This window comes from Atractosteus spatula, chromosome 11, assembly GCF_055471065.1.
Source record: "Atractosteus spatula isolate fAtrSpa1 chromosome 11, fAtrSpa1.hap1, whole genome shotgun sequence".
Taxonomy (NCBI): domain Eukaryota; kingdom Metazoa; phylum Chordata; class Actinopteri; order Semionotiformes; family Lepisosteidae; genus Atractosteus; species Atractosteus spatula.
In genome coordinates this window covers 37,189,435-37,212,120 of record NC_142716.1, presented here as the reverse complement: position 1 = coordinate 37,212,120, position 22,686 = coordinate 37,189,435, and the positions used below count along the sequence as shown (strand labels likewise).

At 37.9% G+C, this 22,686-nt stretch overlaps 1 protein-coding gene across 1 annotated transcript in view; it reads right to left on the bottom strand.

Annotated features, from left to right (window-relative positions):
- The window catches only part of ca10a (carbonic anhydrase 10 (inactive)a), a 244,855-nt gene extending 225,403 nt beyond the window's left edge, over nucleotides 1-19,452 (bottom strand). The window contains exons 1-2 of the mRNA XM_088927261.1: nucleotides 18,974-19,452; nucleotides 17,517-17,910 (exon numbers count right to left, since the gene is read on the bottom strand). Coding sequence (XP_088783387.1) covers nucleotides 17,517-17,577 — 61 coding nt within the window. The 5' untranslated portion in view covers nucleotides 17,578-17,910; nucleotides 18,974-19,452. The remainder of the gene's footprint in view (nucleotides 1-17,516; nucleotides 17,911-18,973) is intronic.
- Nucleotides 19,453-22,686: the final 3,234 nt, after the last annotated feature.

The following is a 22,686-nucleotide window of genomic DNA, read 5'->3' as shown; positions in this document are numbered from 1 at the left end:
TCCTAATAAACGCGATAGAAAGACTAACCTAAGTCCTCCTGCACTTCTTTCTAAACTCCACGAACCACCTGGATGATGAGTAGCGGCCATTATGTGCCAGCAGCCCCATTACACAGCAGATGAGGTAGAGAAACGAGAAATTACTCGACCATTTGAATTATGGTGGATAATTTAGGGAGGTTATTTTTGCAAACTAAAAGTTTAAACAGCCTGAAAGCCAAGGTTAAAATCCTCCTCTTATGAACAGTATCATGGGATCTTGAATGACTATGTAGTCAGACCTTGGATTAAAATCATCTGAAGGAACAAATCCTGCTTAGTTTCTGGGATCTGCTGTGCTTAGTCTACAGTGCGATAACACTCTATCAACTTTCAAATGTCATCCCTGACAATTCTCAGTGAAATTAACAATTTTATCGTGGTTTTTCTTGTCATACAGAGTATGCAAATTTAAAATGTACTTATTGTTTAACCTACCATGAAAGATTGCTTTTTCAGTTTTAATTATTCCACTAAAGATTACAGAAAGCAAGTTTATGCAAAGTTTTACTTTTTAACTCAAATTCCACAAGTTTCAAAAGTATTTTTAATAACGTCCTTTACTAGCCTGTAGAGAAACACCTTGAAAAGAATGAAGTCAGGCAGTCAAATAATTTAGGACTATTCCTTAAAATAGTAAAACAAAAGTCTGTATGGATTCAGATGTGTAATTCCTAATTAAAAAAATATAAATCCATTCTGAAATTTAAAACTTTGATAGATGTGTCAATAACACCATTTAACATCTTTTTACAGTCAGAAAAATGGTCTATGCGCAAAATTACACCTCTAAAACTGAATTAGGGGGAATTCTGCAAATATGGTACAGTACAGTATATGAATTCACTAATAATTTACTGTTAATGTGATAAACTACATGGAGACTGCTATTCTGTTCTCCACAAAATTAAACAGCCCACATACATCTATTGAATTCTCAAATGTAAAGGACGGATTTTCACATTGGCATCATACAAAAACAACAGGGACCACATTAAAGAATTGGACAAGATCTGTGTGGAAATGACATTTATATTTAATACCAAGATATTTATATCTTCATGCACAGACCTGTACTGGGAAAAATAAATAAAAGTAGGTCAGCAAAAGTCTGTCACATTTTGGCTAATCTTCAACAACTTTCAACTAGATGTGCCAAGTATGATGAAAAAATATGGCCACTGTCACCTGAAATCACAATGAGTGGATTAAACGTGGAATAAACCTGAGAAAAACAGAGTAAAATACACATAATGGGGTAATCAGCTGAAAGATTTACTCTATATTAGGTAACTACAAACTTAAAGCCCCCTACATGACCATTACAATTACCTTTGTATCTGGCACTACAGAATATGTTTAACCTGGGGTCACAGAAAAGGGAATAAAGGGCTCTCAAGCGAATACCAAATATGTAAACATACAGTATCTCTGACAAGACATATGCTTGCAAGAACACACCAACAAATTTATGTAGCAGAACAGAGTCCATAGGATAACAGAATTAGCTGCAAGGAATGCTCACTTATTATCTACTTGATCCCCATAGGATGCTGCTACAATATTTAAGCATAGATAGATTGGGAGCCACTGAAAAAGTAAAAGGGTCACCTGTCCCTTTGTGGAACTCTTGCAGAGTCTGTGAAACACAGAAAAGTGGATTTCTCACATGAACCAGAAAACATGTGGTTGCTTTCAATAAGGCATTACCAACACCCCATATCATGATCTCATATGCGGCCAATTACTAATGGCTGCAGCTGTACTTAACCAGATCAACACCTTAGCCATGCATGTTTCCATTCGTCACATCATTTGTAAAGGATATAAGCAGTAAACATTTCGAACAACAAGAGAAAGAACATAATTCTGGTCAAAAGAATTTAATTAAATATTTTAAAAAGATAGAATACACAATATTTTATCAAAAAGCAAAAACATTTTAAAAGCTCAAAGAGTTTGTACGGCCATTTAAGTTTTCATTACAAAATGCGTCCTTCAGTTGGCTTGAACAATGCAACCAGGATATCTGCATGCACAGTGCCTTCTGTCAGGTCTATCAATGGCAATATGGCATTCATCAGTGAACAAAACAATCAGCCACTCTTCTTGTCATCACAGTCTCAGACTTTCACTGGCCAACATAAGAGAGCTTCTTGCCTTTCAGCTGTCAACGTTATCCCTGGATGGCCCCTGAGCATGCAGAGCAAAATAAACTTTATGACATAGAGACCACCATCTATCGTGACATAAAGATGGTGATGTACTATAGTTATTTTTCAGATTTGTTTATCAAGATAAACTTTAATTAAAAAAAACATCTCACAATAGTAAACATTCTATCAAATTATCAAACTAACATTCAATCCAAACTTTCCAAATGAGTTGACTGTCCATTATCAATCAGTGCAAGTGGATGATGGGGCCAGATTTGCACAATGAGAGAGTCCCTCCAAGCCCTCCCACTTGCTTTTGTCAAATTCACTGTCCCGGTTCTGAAACTGCGGAGAAGGAGCTCAGGGAACAGGGATTTGCACTTTAGTCCCTGTACAGAGCCCACAGTCCTTTGCAGCGCTCCCTCGCTGTGGAGAAGCCCCATTTGGCGACGTCGCGTTTCACCTTCCTTCTGAGGTCCGCAAGTATCCTCTACTCCAGCTCCCTCGCTCCCCACTCTGTGTTGTGCTCGCATTCCACAGTCCCTGTTTTATCAGGGACACCAGCAGCCAGAGAAAGTACCGTGTCCCTTTGACCAGTCCGATAGGTATTTTGTAGATACCAGGATTATTTTTTTCTGGAATTTCTTCTGCTGCATGGAACAGTCGTATTGGTTCAGGGTGTGGTAACCTGCAGTCTTCCAGTATGTGGCAACTCCATTTCTTACAGTATATTGTACTGCTGAATTATCGGTGTGCCTCAGTAAATGTGTACATACAAGTTATGCTCCAGAGATGCGGCTTCTTTCACTGTTCCAGAAATCAGCCTTTAGGGTGTATTTCACATATAAATATTCCTGTAATGTCTTTGAGATTAGGCTTTCTGCTCAGTTCAGCAATCTGTTTTAGGGTAATCCTGCATCCTTCCGGAGAAATATTCAAAGGAATAACAGTTCATTGAACAGCATTAGTACAAGCTGTTTTACACTCCATTACAACATTACTGCATGTTACGTTGGCTTGTCACAGCATAGGCATCACAAATCAAGAAGATCATGCTATCATCTCAATTGGCTTTTTTAATAATTTAAGATTCTAATTAATCAACTTCTCTTACTCAGCTAAGTGCACATTGAAAAACAAATAACTACAGATATGATTCAAATGTAATTTCCTTACCTAAAAATGAAACATTTTGAAAAACACTTTTTGAAGCAGTCTGATTATTCAACAAATTCATATCATTCCATTTTCTGAAAAACTGTTGTGGTGGTGTTGAATGTGTTTTATTTTAATAAATAATTTTGCTGATGTCTTCATCCAACAATTATTAGTTCTTAAAATACAGTGTGGATGTGTGGACATTCTAAAATTCCAAATTCAATTGCAGAGGACCATCATGCAAAAATTTCTATAAATGTATATTATATTGTACTTTGCAGAAGAATATGTGATGCATATTACTGTGTGTGAATTGAAAAGTCAATGGGGCACAAAATAAACAAAAACAACTGAACAGAAACAATGACTTAAAATGATTAAAAACAATTTGAACTCCCAATAATACTTTTACTATTAATAGTAATATTTTTACTTCAGAATACCTCATGTTCCAGGCTCTCAAGAGAACTGCAGTTCTTTGTAAGAAGTGATAATCCTGGAAGTGATAATAAATAGAATGTCACAAGATGAAAATCTCCATATGGTAAATTAATCAAAATATGTAGCACATTGCAGAAATTGCTGTCATTTATCTTATGTGCATATATAACTAGTAAAAGGTAACCTACAGAAAATTAGTGGATTCACCACAGCTCTAAAGGAAGATGTCTTCATGCAAATTGGAGCCTGTCTTGTATTAAACATTAAAATGAAATTTCTAAATTAGCTCATTAGTCACTTTGGTAGGAAATACACAAAGTCAATTTGCGTGTCAGAAGATGGTATGAACGATTTTCTCTCTATAACCAAGAGCAGCTCTTAAAGAATCTCCAAAATGACAAGCAGTTTTAATTAATAAAGTTCTTGGAGTAAAACAAACTGAATATCACACATTAAGCAATGTCATTTTCCATTTAGCCAGTTGAACACACCAGACTGCAGATGAGAAGTGGTGGAAAATTACTACATGGGAACATGGGGCAACTGTGTGTGCCAGCTAGGTCCCACTGACATTGTGTAGAATTTACACAATCTTTTCTAAGAGCCTTACTATCTAGGAGATTTATTTTCAGTTGTAAAATGTTAAATACATATTGCTGTAAGCTACTCCAGGTTCTGATTAGAGAACATGTTGATATCAACATCTTTGTTTTTTACTGCCTATTGTGCTTTGCATCCTAGAGCTTTATGTATTCAGTTTTGTACTCAAATAATAAAGTCAGAATAAATTAAAATGGATTCTTGAAATGAAACAGGAAGAAAGTTAATGGGTAGGTGTCTGGCCTTAAAAGGTCAATAAGAAGACATCTGGCAAGCATGCTAACTCTTCCTAATTAAGCAAATGGTTGAATCATGTTATGCTGGAATGAAAACAGAAGACAATGTGACACTTCAGAAGTGGATTTGCAGCCTTGGTGATGCAAGGCTTTGCAACAATACAAAGCATGTGTTGCTGCTTTAATCCTTAGAGATGGCTACAGCACTGGAACTTGACTATGATGTGAACATTTCTGCAGTGGCCTGTAATGGTGAACAAATAAGTTATGGTTTGTAGCCTGATTCCTCTGTACAGAAGTCACAATTATATAGGGGAAGCAGTGATAAATAGTAGCAAGATCTAGCAACTCCACTCCTCCAGGTTCAGGGTTGCGTCGTCACACAAGTGTTATTGACAACTAAAAAAAACCAGGCGATTCAACTTCTTATCCAAAAACAGTAATTAGTTCAGTTAAAAGCTGGAATGAAAACTGGAGGATATTTGGAACTGGATGGGACTTGCCCATCTTTAATCCAAAACCCGAGGCTCAAACTCCGTCTCAGGCATACCCCTATGCACTCCAACTGCATGCAAACAATAAGTTACAAATTTGTTATACCAAAAACCCAGCCAACTTTAAGACTCTTGAGAGTCCACAGTAGCAACATCACCTTGACAGGTTTATAATAAATAATGAGCTTTGAAGCAACTGCTGTCTTGGCATAGCAGTACTACTTCTGTGCAGCAGTCCAGAGCTCCAGGTCTCACTTCCCCACTTAGAAAGCAACTTCAAAGCAAAGCAGTGTAATAAATTGGTGTTTCTGAAGCCTGATTCATCAATGGACTGTTTGGTATGGTACAACTGTAACTTGTTTTACTTGCTATCTTCCTGGCACTCTTAGAAGGCACTGTCAAAGTTTTACAGAACAGCTAGGTTAAGAAGAAGGTCTAGAAAGATACAGCAATATCATAGTCACACATATTAATGAGTATACAACAAGGAAGAAATTAATTTGCAAAATTCAGCTATAATGTAAACCACCCTCTTAACAGATGCTCTTATACCACGGTCTTTTTCTGCCTGATATCTTACCAGCTCAGGAAATCTTCATCTGATCTTGTCTTCTGCCTTCCCTGGATGCATATCTCTGTTGATGTGCATGATCCACTTATTTCAGCATGCACTTATGTATAGCAGCTAAAAAAGCTAATATTCTTTAGTACCAGTAAAGAAATAGATAATAGACTCACATAGCATAGTATTTTGATCTATTTCAGGTTTCCAAGGTTCAGACTTTTATACAAACAAACATCTATGGCAGATCTGTGAACTTATCATCTGAACGTCTAAAAGCTTTTCTGTTTTCTTCATACATTGAACACTGAACCTGCAACAGTGCAGGAAACTATAATTTTGAGGAGTCCTGTCCATTTCCATTTAGGAAAGTTTGGTTAACTTAAAAACAAGCAGAATACATTACATACTTGTTTCAAGCAAAGTACCACCCCCACCATGTAGTTCTGAAAAAATACTACTCTGTTTTAAGAGAAAATAAAATATTTTTATTATTGATGGTAAGCAGAAAAATATGTTTCTTTGAGACTTAGTAACACTTCACTCTTTCAAATAACGCATTTGGATGTGCGCTTGTTACAACATTGCTCTAGAGGATTTTAATGGAGCTAAACTGAAAAGTGCACAATTACAATAGTGTGGGATACTGTACAGTAAGTTCTCACTCTCCTAATGACGACAAAGGAACCCTGCCAAAAGTAGCAAAACAAAATTCTGTAAGATGTGTACTCATCTCTAAGACCACTATACTCTTCAGTTTCATCTAAACTGTAGATACCATATGCAGTCTGGGGTCCCAGAACTGAAGACATTATAGGCAATCATACAGTATGTTAACCCAAATAACATTCCAAATTAAATCAGCACAGAAATGTAATATTTTAAATCAATTTGTATGAGGAATTACACATGAAGACACTTTCTAGGAGAAAGAAAAAATTACATTCAAAGATCAAAGTATTCTAAAATCGTAACCCAGTCTGACAAGATTAAAATTGCACTGTTCATTGCTATTGCAAAATGCCGAATTTAGATATTGTTGATAGCAAAATCATATTAAATGAAACTGGGGCTCAAGAAAGGAAATGCACAAAACATTACAGGCTGCTCTTCTTTCAATAATATTTAATCCTTGTGAGCCAATGTAAAATTCCCTGACAGAAGCCTTTCAGAGCAGGGTACTGCTTGATGCACACTGCAAGAGACCAGGTTAATGCCCTGTTCATAACTTCTTCAAAAACCGTGTAAAGTTCTGTAACTATAAAATGACACAGCATGTTAAACTGTTTATCTTTTGGGGATCCCTAATGGCTTAGCCAATAAAGGCACATACAGAGCATGCTGAGTTAGTCTAGACATGGATGGATATTGTCTGAGCTGCACCATTAATTGACTCCCTAAGCTGTGACACATGACTGGCAGAGGATGGATGAGCTTGAGTTTGCTAGAGTATCCTCATCTTGCAGTGCAGCTGCAGCCTTGCCATGCTTCCCCTCCAATCAATACTACTGCTGTTGTATAGATGTGCACTGCTGGGGCAGACAGTTCTGACAGTGTATATCTTGGAAGACAGTAGGAAGGGATCATGCTGCAATGATAAAGACAAATGAAATAACACTCCAAACTGGAGATTGTGGTTTTGGAATAAATAACTTATTCCGGAATATTATTTTTGGAAATTCAGTTTTCTGAAATGAGATTACAGCTGATAACTGGGTCCTGAGTAATTTTCATCTTATCTTGCAGTATTCCCAGTTTTATAGACAAATGGAGGCACAGTAAGACTATATTTCAGATAGTGTTTCAAGAGAAAATCAAATTCACTGCTAATTCAAAGCACAGGAAGGCCTTGCCAAAGGACTGAGCGGTACAAAGAGCATGCGGTTCTACAAACTAATACAGCTCATATTTCTGCAGTGTGATTTCTTTCCATAAATAAATGCAGTAATGTGCAAAAACACAATAAAACAGATATACACAGATATACCTGTACACGTCCATGGAACACTTATATTCCCCCCAAGTGCCATTGGGACTGATTTGAAGAATGCTTTAGAGTCCTTGAATCACATATGAGGATTTGTACACCATAACTAACTGAATGTTCCCAAGTGTTGGCATAGTGCCACTGGGCAAGGGCTGGCATTAGTTGGCCAGGGCACTCTTCACTTTTCAGGTAACATGAACTATTTTGACCTTGTCAGGCACCCGGAAGTGTGCAGTGATATCAGTAAGAGACATGTCAGAAAAAGCACTGCTCATACAGTAGCTGTTCCAGTACATTTCCACCTTCCTATCAAGTGCTGTGAGTGAGCTTGCAACATGTCAAATGAGAAGGGCATGTTGGAGGTTTCAATGTGTTTGACTCACTCACTAATAGGTACAGGAGAGCTGAGTCTTAAAAAACAATTAGCAAGGCCAAATTGAGTTCATATAAGGTAAGTCTGACGGCACTGGCGAAGTCTCTCTACACATATATTATGAAGTTAGCTGGCCTACTCATACAAAGCTGTATTGTGAATATAGCTGGGCACAGTGAAATAATGAAACTGGCACAAACAAATAGTGTCATTGATAGCTCCGTCCCACAGGCTACAATAGTACACAAAGAGGGGAATCTATATCTGTTCACTGTGACTGGTTTGTGACTATGATGGCTTGCACACATCCTCTGGTGAGTATTGGATACATTAGTGCCCTCTGGTGTACACTGTCTTTGCCAGAAGCATTGTGCACCCATGGTGTTGTTTGCATGAGTATCAAATTCTGGTGCCCCTTAGTGCACAGTTTCCATGATGGGCCAGATTACTTAACAAGCATGCAATTCGTTTGGTCTGTGCAAGAATATTAGAAAATCAAAAGTCTGTGAAAAAAAACATTTTTCTCACTGTATTTTCAGTGCTTGCACACAATATTATGCTAATTGCATTTAGAAGCACCAATAATACAGATGAATAATCATAATGACCACGGACCCATCTCTGGTTTTTGAGAGCCGCAGGGTCTTGTGGTAATTGCTCCATCTGAGCACATGGTAGTTAATTCAATCAAATTCTTTCTGCTTAATTGGTCAACCTTAGCATTGTTCCAGGTCTTTAGCCACCAAAGATTCAAAGATATCTTTATAAAACCAGGAGGAGGGTGGCTGTCAAGGACCGGGTTGGGGTGTTAACAATGGAGACATTAGATATCCTAATCATCCAGGGGCAATTCTAATCCGTGGATTAAAATAAAAGTGTCTGAAGCCAAATAAAACTGTACCAGATACTTTGTGACTATTCTTACATCTCTTTAATTGACACAATAAGAGGAACCAACTTATCTTTAATATTGTATTGACACCTAAATGATTTTTGCCCTTTTTTAGTGACCTGCAAGTAGTGCTAAAAGGCTGACATAAGGCTTCCATGATGCAGGATACTGTATGTGAGTATGACATTACACGATACTATATGACATTACACGACCATTCCCTGGGAAGTTGTCTACTTCTTGGTTGAAAGAGTTTGTGAAACAGCATTTAGTCCTGACCATAGATATTAAATCTGCACAGTGGTTGTCTGATTTTTTTTTAAGTTCTAAAGAAACAACCATTGAAAAATTGAAAAATACCTGGAATTGCTTTGTAAGCAAGACTTCCTGATGACATAACAAAGGGAATGTGTCAATTGCCAGGGGCATCTTTTTCATGTATCAGTTTTCAAAATGGCACAGGCTGCATAGAAATTGACATGCTAAGAAAGAGAACTTTCTCAGTGTTTTTTTGGGATAGACATCTGTGTGAGCAGGTGCTACACCTACAGTAGCTTCACTTATTTCTGCCAGTAATAAAATTAACAATTTCATTCATAGCAGAGTATTATGCTAGTTTAGATTGCTGGTACTGTATGTCCTGATCTACAACTGCGACTTTCTGTGTATAAACTCAAAAAAGGGACTTACATTGAGCTGTTGCACCCCGCTATGTTTAAAAATCAGAGAAGCAGAAGTACACAATGATACATTCACCTTCAAAAGATTACATTTACTGTATATAAGCAAAATCTGGTTCAGTCAATCTACCAGTTTTTGGACTGCAAGAGGAAACTGGAGCAACCAGCAAAAACCCACACAAACAAGGGAAGAACATACAAACACCAGGCAGATAGCTCCCCAGGAATTGAACCCTGGACTCAGCATTACAAGACAGCAATGCTAACCACTGTGCCACCTATTTACAATGTTTTCAAATAAGAGGATGCCATTAACCTCATCTTAATCATTTTATAGTAATTAATCCAAGTATCTAATTTAGCCATTTCATGTAGGAAAGCCACGTATCACTTTCATAACATCGTTGAGTAGCTTGTTTCATGTTCCCACAATTTTCTGGGTAATGCATAATGCTTCCTGTTCCTGGTTTTAAAAGCACATCCACTTAGTTTCCATAGTTTCAAGGTAGCGTTTTGCTGTATTCTCAAGATGGCCACTTGTTTGTCTTTCTCAGTACCTTTGAGGATTTTAAATTATTAATAGGACCCCTCATGGTCTGCACTGTTCAAGTCTAAAAAGGTTCCTTCAGCCTGTCAGTGTAGTATATTTCCTTAAGAGCCAGAATACACCTGGTTGCTCTTCTCTGGACTGATTTTAAAGCAGCAATTTCTTTTCTATAACTCAGTGAACAAGACTGGACACTATTTTAAATGACGCCTCACTAGTATATAACAATTCTAGCATAACAGCCCTTGATTTAAATTCTACACCTTTGCTTCTATATGCTAATATTGTTTGCCTTTTTATTTCTTCTCTACATTGATTAATAAAATGATGTAAACACCCCTTTTAGCTCAGCATTTCCCATTTTGCATTTTTTACTACCTGCATGCAATACCCTATACAGTACTGATTAACACTATATAAAAGAAGCTCAAAATGAACATCAAAAGACATGACCATACTCTTCTTGATTAATGAAGATTATTCAGTATGTTGTGCATGTGCATCGACACGATGGGAGATGGTCTCCGAGTCAGGTTTCCTAGAAAACGGGATGTGTCGCTTCAACAATGAGCCAACTACCATGGTGACTACATGATTACACCCCGGAAGGTAAGAGATCACTACTGCAGTCCAAGCCCATCGCACCTGTCTGACTCAACTACAGTATGTAAATGTTTTCATACAGCAGGGACTACAGCATTAAAATATCGGGGAAGAACAGCCTATGCATCAGCAGAATGACTGCAGCTCATTGTTCACATAAAAGCGCTCTATATGCTTCAGGGCAGATTGGGTGTAACGTGTTGACAGCTGAGAGATGAGATTGTGGTCTTTAGAGGGGCAGAGAACATCTAACACGGAGGTAGAAAGAGTAATGGACCCTTTTATTCACTAATAGATTCTGTTTTGCTCTTGACAGACAGACAATGTGCATGGAGACATCATATTGAATGTAATGCTGAATATTAGATTATACAAGCGAACCAGTGAGTTGGTAGAAGTGTGGGGATTTGAGAAGGAATTTTGTTCAATAAGTGAATCCCCTTGGTGCAGGTTGAGGGCAATCTTACTACAGATTGACATTATCAAGGAAGACTATTAGCCCACAGATTTTCTGTTCCTATAAACCAATCCACAAAAATGCTGATTTTCCAGCAAGGTAACGCCAGACTACATAGTGCTAAAATTACAATGATACAAAATTAAAGAGAAAACGTTGACATCTTACCACAGCCAGGCTTGACTTCTTACCTGTGCCCAATATAATATCTATGGGAGTAAAACGCCAAAGCCATCAACAAGAGACAAGTATCACTGGCCAAGCTGTGCCAGCTGGTTGCAGCTGTACAGGAAGACTGGCAGACCTTGCCCTAGCATCTTTACAGAGACTGATCAGGTCTGTGCTTCAATCCTGTTTAAACTGTGTCAGTGCTTAAGGAGGTCATACTTAAAACTAATTTTTCATTTTTTTTTATTTTCATATCATGTTTAATCTCATACTGAAATTTAGGATTTTCTGTGCTTTTTAAATCTATGTTTAAAATATCTGTGTAAATTTACTAGACAAAGAGTGTTGGTTTCCTTTAGTGCTTGAGTATATTTTTCTTTTAATACACTCCTGATCTGAAATTGACAATTGTTAATCAATTGTGCTCACAGCTATACCCCTATCCTGTATCAAAACAGGGAATTGAGGGCAGATGTGCACTTATCAGAGTCATTAACCATTTTTCTTCACTGCAAGCACATGACTTACAATTAGCTTTTGAGATAAAGAGCTCTGACAATACAGCTAGCTCATTGGTGCTCAACAAGTAACCAGGGACCCATTTCCCAATACACCAAAGATATCCTGGCCGATTTAATCCCATCCAACACCAGAGGCACTTAGGCAATCCTGGTCAATCTGACATGAATCAGTGTCTTCTGGACTATAGTGCTCAGCTACTAACTTCTCAAATCCTAATGAATAGTTATATTGGCTGCTCATCTCAGGAGCCCCCCACAATATACACATCTTTTAATTAATTTCTAAAACATTATTTAACCCTCCACTGAAAATTAGCTTTTGTTGTGTAAAAATATTCTTTTAGCACAACAGTCTCTCTGCAGTACTAAACTCTATGACCCCATGTCTTTCTCTGTGCAATACTCAAACCTACAATGACTACCGACACAAATCTGCTGACTTGCTTGTTTTGCTTATTGAGGTACTGCACAGTATGAACTCCCTTTTGAAAATGAAAATATCACAAATCACACATTAAATATGAAAACAAAATAGTGTCACAGTTTATTAGGTGGAAACACCTGCTCTGTATGTTTAATTAAACTATAGCAATTACTTAATAGCTTCGTTAATAAGACATATCATGACACATTTAGTGATATTTGTCAAGTGTAAGCAATTTTGTTGTGTGAAAGTAAACTAAACTCTACACAGATTTACATACTATGAAGACATATTGTACATTGAACTAGAAGGATGAGTAGGATTTATTTTTGTACTGCCTGTTCCACTTATAAATGACATTAATGGGTTTACAGTAAACACCACACAGATGAAAGCAGGAATCCTGGTGTTTGTAATTGTAATTGTAATTGTTTGTAAATCATACAGGAACTCCTTAGAAAACTAGCAGACCAGGATGGTGAGAACGATAGATCTTATATGCACAACTGGTTTCACTTCCTGCAGATGTGATGCCTCTGCCATCCCACTGCAGTTGTAAAAGCCAAGGCCAAGAATGTTTCCACTATTTGCAGGGATTACTTCTCTATACTGTGTCCATTCTGTCTTCTCTTTTTCTGTTACAAATTGAAACAGATTTGCACAAGATAATGCCATTCATGATAGGTTTGTTTGTGAGGTAATAAAAACAAAGACACTCAAAAGCAGCATTTTTTTTTTTATTCTTAGAATGTTGTTAGCAAAAAAAGGCCCCTGTAAACCAGATTGTGCAGAATTGGTAAGGGTCTGAACCCCATGTCCTAGAAATTACAACTTCTAGTTTTAATTCCTGAGCAGCTCATACACTATCAGCTCTTTAAGTTCAGGCTTTCATTGAAACTCTCATAAAAACAGAATGATTATGGCTCTACAGGACCAAAGTAGAAGACAGCTGTCATGATATGCAGCCATTAAACAATGCACAAAACTAATTTTACTGACTGCCGTATCTCAAAATCTATGCAAGGCTCGGACTTGTCAGCAGGTTGCTGTTGTACAGTAAGTGGCGTTTGTGTTCAAATAGGTGGTACTCTTCTCTACGGACCAGAATCTCCTTACCAATATTCCATTATGTTAACGGGACACAGCGTTATAGGATGTGCTGTCCTTCAGATATAACATTGAACCTGACCTGACTACTTCATTACATTCCCTAGGCACTGTTTGTAAGAGCTGGACTATTAACCCCACTGTCCTGGATAAATTTAATCTGGGGCCTACACAATCAGGAATTCCTGATCGTTCCCCATAATTTAATCAGAAGAGCAATTTCTCTCTTTTCCACATGATCTACTGTGTGGTGCGCCTGTCTGTGCCTAAGGAATGCTGCACATCAGGGGTGGATGAAAAGCATCCTAAATGTAAAGAGGTTTGAGGGCTTTTGGGATGAAAAAGTCTATATACAGGTAAATGTAATTTATAAGCATGGCTATTAGGTGACAGGAATCTGTTATTGCAAGAGCAACAGCTATTTCTAAACCCCACTTCCCAATTTTGAGTAGCCATATATGAGTCTCTAATCACTACAGAAGAAATGAGGACTATGCACATTCTCCTCCATATGTCAAACCATCTGACATTTTCTTCCCCCATACTGAAATCCTCAAAATACAGTAACTATCAAACTGAGGTAGTGATGACAGTCTCACTTACACAACATTCTAAGATCTCAAGCATCTGTGGAAAAACACAGGAGGTACTGTTGTACAACAAGCACAGAATACTGAGGCCAAATCCAGCCCACACCACCTGGGACTGCTGTTTGGGAGGATATGAGGGGCAGAAGTTTAAACTGGAACCACCAACCTCCAGACTATAGGGCTCAACTTGCTCTTAGAATTAGTGCCTATACTGGCAGAAGAATGTAGGAAACTCATTTTGTTCTTAATTTTACACAGGATTGGGGAGACATTACTTCACTCTTCTTTCACATCTATCACAAGGTCCAATTCAGATTTTATGTTGATGTTTTCAACAAAGAAGAATTATAAATAATAAATATATTTCTCTGCTGTTTATATGTCAGGAACAAGTCAAGAGAAGAGAGGGAAAATATAATAACTTACAGAAGGTTAGGTTGCACAGGAAACAGATGAACCCTAAATATAACGGTATGTCTTGGAACTATCTATAAATTAAAGCCATTGAAGGGAAGTATTAACTCTGCTATCTTTGGTACTGTAGGCCCAGATACGGTACATGTCAGGAAATTCATCCATCCATCCATCCATTTTCTAACTGCTTTATCCATTACAGGATCACTGGGGACCCAGAATTTATCCTGGCAAGCAATGGTCGCAAGTGGACAGTACTCCAGTCCATCACAGGGAACAAGCAGACCCAGACATGCAACCATTCATACCAGGGCCAGATTTCCCCCAAGCTAATTAAACTTGCAGTAGGTCTTTGAGCTCTAGGAGGAAACCAGTGCATCCAGAGAAAGCCCATGCAAACACGTAAAGAACATACAAACTCCACACAAGATAGCACCCCAGGAATTTGAACCAGGTGCCCCAGATTTCTAGGCAGCAATACTAAACACTGTGTCACCATGTCACCCAGGTCAAGAAATCACTGGCCTCATAGCAGCAAATGTTTAATAAATGCCTTTTAATTTTCTAAAGAACGTCTTCCTGATTCTACAACATGAAGGTCACAGCAGTAACTTGGAATATGCCCTAAGTAAGTCCCCCTAATTTAAATCAATATGATTACATTACAGTCACAAAAGCATTCAGTATAAGATGGGGGATTGCAAACAGCAGGGGAAAACAAAATGTATCATCTTCAGCACCATCATTACTGATAATGCAATTCTGACATATGCAGACCAATACACTGGAGACTTTATTGGAACCAACAAAACTACCACTCCTGATTGCTAATGATCTGGTAGTGCATTGCAGCATTGCCAGACTGGGCATATTGATTGAGCACATGAAATTAAGCCATTGCCTACCGTACAGTATAATTTAGGATTTTATTGATGTGATTTTTTATAATTGAAATAAGATGACTACTCATTTGTTATTCTACCTTAATCTCAGTTTGTAACACTCCAAGGAGCAAACGGAGTGGATTTATTTACTGTAGGTCCTCTCTTCTTTCCTGTTCCCAGCCCACTAAAGAGACTTGTTTCTCTCTAGACTCATTCCTAAACTGCTCTCACAGATCCTATTGCAAAACCTACACTCCCACACTTTCCCCCTGTGCTGCATCATTACAATGCCCTGATCTAACCATTCACCCCCACTAGAAACTACCCACCTTGGAAAGCTACATTTAGATTAATCTGTATTATCATGGCAGAGAACAAAGCAGTCACTGGATCCTTCTGCACTGCACAAGCTCAATTAAACCTGAAAAGTGTCTGATGACATAAAGTAATGAGATTAAACAGGTCTGTTCCCTAGCTTTTTCACTCAATGCCACTGTAAAAATTGTATTTTTGGGAAAAGCTATCCTAAGGTTTTCTGAAGCCATGAAAAGGAAAGTTAAACAAATGCCCATAATAAATGTTCAGTAATATAACTACTGTATATTGACTTTTTCAGGCAACGGGATGGCATATGGCTCACTGACCGCTTGTTCTTTGACGTATTAAGTGCAATAGCAATTCAGCAGGCAGGGACTGATTTTTATGGGCACTTTCATTTGGATTAAAGCAGAAGGGCAGACAAATCCCTAATCCACAACTGTTAGCATGATTCTGTCTTTCAATCCTCTGCACAAAACAGACAGGGAAGCAGCAAATACAACATTTTAAGGAAAACAGACCAAAAATTAAACGAAACAAATGTAGTTATATTTACAGAGTTATGCGATTCCTAGTTAATGCTGGGATCTAAACTATGTTATTTTTCCTTGGACATATAATAATAATATTAATAAATTTGGTAAGCTCGTCCACAATTCCGGATTGAATACGGTTTGGTACATCATTGCCATAACCCCTACAGTCATTACAGATTATTACGTGTATTGTTCATAAAGACAAGGAAACTGAACTGTTTGCTCTGCACGTCTACGGGATGAAAATTTAGCATTTGCTCTGGTTTTGGATTTGCAGCAGCCAGGAATAATTCATTCAGCATTCTCAGAATACAAAGGCTATTTCAAAATTTGGAAATGTAGCTTTCATAACAACAGTTACTAACGATACTAAGAATAACAGCAGGTGTCAAGAGCAAAAACTGTAAAACTGAGATTATAAAATGAAATGAAACGAACTAAGTCATTTACATTCAAATGACAAATATTAACCATACAGCATAATTCTGTACATTATTTCTTCACAGAAAAAAAATGAATTCATGTAGATATTTCTTATATATTTTCAAAGAGTAAGTTGGTAAAGCACATCGTCCCTAATGTAGCTGAGAGACAAACAATATGGCATTGTGTTTTGAATACAAAACTATTCAAAAATAACGCTTTAATTCGTAAGGCAAAGATATGGCGTACCTTAAACACAGCTTTCAAAAGAAAATGCAAGTACACTGGGAACAAAAAATGACAACTGAACAATAATTAACAACTATAATTCCACCTAAGGCAGTAAATGTCATATCAAAACTCGTTAAGTTGCTCTTAGTTTGACACAGTATATGCGAGGTTTCCTTGGTGTACTCGCTGAAACCACAAAATATTCGCATGAACGACAATACATTAGCGCCTGGTAAGCGTTTCTTTTGATGCTAAAGAACAGTTGTTTTTACATCACTAACACAAGGCATGACTATTAAAAGTGATAACACGGTCTATTTCTGGGTTTTTGGAAATCGCAATATACTGCACTGTGCTTTGGGCACGTTTTATACTAGAATTCTATATTGGGGCTCAAATAGGCAATTTAGTATTACACATCGTATAAAATATATCTAACGCTAGACTTAAAAAAATGAAATTTCCCCTGTGGTGATTTCCTTTCTAATGTGTTTACATGGTCACAAAGCAGTATAAGGCTATTTCCCGTTGTTTAAGCCATCGGAGCTACAGCTGATCATCAATTTCCAAAACTTTATTTTGGTTCGTGAATGTTGTTTTTCAACCTTTAGCAGGTCGTGCCGATTCGCCCGTTTAGCATCGCACGGCTCTAAGGGTAAAAAAAATACATCTTACCAGACAAGCAAACGATGAAATTGGCTTGAAGAATAAAAAATATTTCCCAAAGAATTTCCATTCTCCGCTTTTCATTCCAGGTACATCACGCATTAAAAAGGGGGATCAATGGCACAGTTTAAGTTCTCCCAGCAAACCGCCCGCTTCACTTGTTCCTGACGGTATTTCCCAGCTATGAGCAAACATCGAATTTTATTTCAAAGACATGCAGTTCACCCCCAAATCGTAACAATCCAAACGACCGGACTCCAAACCAAAGCAAATGAAAATGCAAATATCCGCAGAACAAACAGGAATGATTACTCCTTAATACAAAAAAACAACCCGTTTCCTGCTTTCCCAGCAGATTAGTGATCCTCCCCCTACACCTTCATACTGGCAGGTGTCTTCTATCCTGAAACGAAAGGAGGAAACGAAAAATGAGAGTGAGGATATTAACTACTAAAACACAACTTCATTCGCAAGCATCCAATTTAGCACGCAGGTCAGCCTACCAGACTCATCTTGACGACGATCTCGACCGGACTGTAGACTGTATTAAACTGCAAGGGGGCGTGCTTCGCTCACACACAGTGGATTTTACCTGGCTGTGTGGGTTTGAATACGTGTTGGAGAGTGCATGACTTCACTGGGCTATATATGTAATTAAACACAGAAAAAGAGAACGAAGCAGATAAGGAACAAATGTAAAAGAGGACGAATGAGAAGCTTGCTGGTTGCAGTAGCATTACTTATAAATTTCTAATTAAGCACTTTGCGCCATCGAGTAGAAGGTTTAAATTGTTTTGCAGAACTGGTAATCGAATTAACACATGGAAATAATCAAAGTTGCGTTACAAGGAAAATGACAGGACTAGTTCATTAATTCATAAAAAATCTTCTTTACGGGTCTTACAAAGTGTTGGGTGTTTATAAATTCTCCATGTGTGTTGTTTGTTAAAAATTAACAAAGGGTATGAAATGAAGTCGTTCTTCAAACATGAACGCTTCATCTAAATATAATAACTGAAGACATGACACCAGATACAGTACGAATAACGAGAATAAACTAGAGGCGAGGCATTCTGGATGAATGGATAGTCATCAGAGCGTGTGCTTTTAAAAGATTAAAACTCAATAGGTAACTTAAAATGCTTTGTTAAAGATGCGTTCACGTTTATCTATTGCACTGGGAAATAAACGACATTTAAAAGAAATGTCTTGTTCCTGGCAAATAACACCTTACTCGGGGTTTTTTTTTACCAAACATGTTATTGTTCCACGGTGTTCTCAGACCATATACAGCTCCGCAATGTGGTATTGTACAGTATATACATTTTACAGCTGCCGGCCTCTGACCCCTTCTGATCTTCAAGACGACACTTCACTCAGGCGACCCACAGTAAAGCAAACGGAGCGAAACGCACTTTGTCTTTGCCCTGCTCAACCCTTTCGATGCGCTGGAGAGCTGCACTTACCGTAAATGAAAAATGTCCCAGAACGAAGGCAACTACGCCGGTGGACTGTTCGTGATACAAAAAAAAAATCGCTTGTTGAAGTGTGTTTTCTAAGACAACAAGATAATGTATTCTTGTATATTCCTCCAGTTCGATACTGTTGGAGTTGCAGCTTAGCAGCGATCTGCTGCTTTGGGATGCCGCTGACTCTGAGCTCCCAGCTGCCAAAGATTAACAGCTTTAGCGCGCGCGATGCTGCGCGTTCACGCTGTATAGGCGCTGTGGATAGAGCCTCGTCTTCTGCTTACTAAACACCCTTAAAGTCTCCAGATCAACGCAGGACATTTCCGTCTTCTCCGTAAATTATTCACTGTGTTATTCACTGTGCATCCGGAATGCCCCCGTTCAGCCTAGACCGTTAACTAAGAAAACGTGAATTTTTTGTTAAACAGAGCCCAGTCCATCTGTCCTACTTCCGCTGACAAAAACAATCCTTCTCTGATGCATCACCCATTACAAGAAGCATTTTGTGATGATAATAAAATTAATAATAATAATAATAATAATAATAATAATAATACAGCATTTTCATTAATAATTTACCTTTGGTATATAACACTGGAAATGTAAGTTACTTGTATTCTAAAAATATACTGTATATGGTACAACATACTGATTGTAAAATATAATACATCAGACAAGTGGATTTATTTTATGGCCGGAAGCTGGAAAGATGGGTCGGGTTCTTTAAAACAAAAGTTTGGTAAGTTGCTCAATGGAAAATAGACGGCATTCCATGATGCACAGCGAATAACAGCGTTCGGCATTAGCGAGAAGGAGGATGTGATTGTTTTTACCAGGACTCGGATACTGTACATACAGCTGTAAATTAATTTACCTATGTAAACCTGGGTTCAGTATCACATGCAACTCTTCTTTTGAGCCTTGTTTTCATGTACAGGTATATAGTTTGTCGCTGTATTCGTTTAAAACTGCCAGGGGTATTGTGCGGCACTAATATATGTCCATCTTGATTATAATAAACCTTTTTTTTATTTCTAGGTTTTACGTCATTTTCTGTCATTTAGTGCCTGTGTGGCACTAACATGTTTAAATGTGAGAACAGTGTTTTCAGAGTTTTGAGGAAAGGAAAATAGGAGACAGCTGAATTTTGCAAACAGGTGTTAAAGAAGCGCAGTATATTTACTGCTTTGGGTTTCTACTATATGGAGTGTTGATTTTTCTAGTTTTACGTCTCCCGGACATGATCACAATTATCTTTCAAGCCGCGTCCTTTTGTAGCAATTATGGAGCTCCTGCTACTCTAAAAAGACATCGGGAGGCAAGATTATCGATACGAAATACTGTACACCTCCCGTCTACGATACCGCACTATCAAAGCATGCCACAAATAGTCACTTCAAACGAATCCTTTAATGCTTATATCATATTTAGGAGTTATCGTTACTCAGCAGGATTTTTTTTCTAGGGTTTTTTTGTTGAGTTGTCCGATTGGCGCTCCCGAACTGTTTCGGGCAACAAAGCCCAGAGTTGAATGTGATTTTATAAACAGATTTTATAGACTCACATAAAACGTAATGCACTGTATGGTAAAAAAGCTGCGTTGCTCTGTTGCGTATCTATTGAGGCGTTTTGTGTGGTATTCAGGATGCGTGAGAACGACAGGTACAATAGAAGGCAAATAAATGTTAATAGTAGCCCACAATGCTACCGGTTCACTGCAATATAACGTTTTTTAGCTAGTTGTTCCCGAAGTTATCGTCAAGCTAGATGCAGCCGGTATGGGTCCACTTTTAACTCATGCCAAGACACATAAACATTTTATACTATAATTATGTTATAATAACGATCATTTCGTTTTATTTATACCTCTAATATCGAACGTTTGTTCCATTCAACATGCTTTCGTAACATTTTTTGTCATCCGTTTGATGACGAAAGAATTCGTTTCAGGCCAGGGTTACTGTAGCTCTCGTTTTGCTTGCGTGGATATAAAATTAAATTAAAACTCTTTTGTTTAACTGATTGGAGGTACATGAGCGACTGCGTAAAGTTCTATAGGAATTTTAACTGTTGTATTTAAAGAACAAAATACAACTAATGGGGAAAAGAGGAAGAAGAAAGTCAGTGGCATTAAAAAAAATAATCAGGTGTCGTCACCACAGTACTTAATGTCATACGACTTTATGCAGTCCACACAAACGTAAACAGTGGTGCTCGAGAGAGAAAAAAAACGAGAGCAATCTGAATCATCAGCCAAGCTGACTACAGTACGTTCCTTTTTCTGGTTAAAAACAACGAAGAGGTCGAGCTTGAAACTTGTTAAACCTGGCTCACCGCTTCTGACAGACCGTGCAGCTCTCAAGTGCGGAAAGGGAGGAGCCGGCGCAACACACCGAGATGATGAATTCGCCACACTAGTCTCGCAGATCTCCTGCATCCCTAGGCAGTGAACAAGGGTCACGTGAAGCTTATCTGCCTGACAGACGACATTTTACTGAAAATATAGCAAATGAACAAGTAAAGCAGTACTTTATATCATATCAAGGGGCTCTTGACATTTCCCCAAAGCGTTCTTGTACTGCTTTAAGTAGAGTCCAATGTTTAAGTCCTGCATCCAGGTAATGTCTGTGTTCCCCCAAAATCTTCTTTGTCAGTTATACTTCCATGAGTCCTCCTCGCTGAAGCTTATAAATCCCCCTCCCTTGGGGAACAGGCAGAAATGAACAGCTTTGGGGGTGATTAGCAAACTGTATGCAGATGGCCAGGTATCATGGACCTCTGTCTCCTCTTTGTTGTCTTCCTATGACAGTACAATGTCAGGGTAGTGGGGCACAGAAACAAATTTGCTCCTGATCCCACAGTGAAGTTCCACCACTGCAACCCACTATTTAATAATAAAACAAAGGTATTAGATTCATCAACAAGGCTTTGTAGCTTGTTCCAGCATTTGTGTAAAAAAGTGCCCACTGCTATCAATTTGAAATGCATTTAAAAGGGATTAACTTGCTTTTCAGTGCTTTCCAAAAAAGATCTTCCTTATTTCATAAGAACATGTAGAGTCCAATGGATTGAGTTTGTCAAAGTCTGTGAGAAATTTGAATATTTTTGGATACTGCTATGCTCAAGACTAACTAGTGCATGTAACTGTCAAGGTGTACTGTACCTTGTCACATTCATAAATCACTCAAAAATTCCCCCCTAGAAAATGTCATTTTATAAAACCAATTCAGAATGACATCGTAATCAGGATCTGAGAGGAAACGATTATATTTATTTGCACAATTAGTTTTGAATGGGATTTGAGGTAGTGCTAAGAGATTTACTGGACATTAAAAAGAATTTAAGATATTGGCTCTGTTGATTATTGCACCTTAAGCATTATACTGTAATTGTAATGTGATATGACAATATATCCCCATAATTTAAATATTGCTGCCAATAGTAGATTTCAGATGCCTGACTACAATGAAAAAGAAACACAATGTTTCAGCTGTGGAGCCTTCTTTGTGTGTGTTTTATTCCTTTTCTTCTCTTTCCAGCATGGAATAAACCTTTACTTGTTCCTTTGCAGCATACACATGCTGACGCAGCTACTGTACCTACTTGAACTACAGTGAAATAGGCCTATCTGATCCCTGAGCTTATTCACTTAGAGCTGGACATTCCCTGAAGATCCAACATTCAGTTAGTCTTATAGGTCAACTATTTCT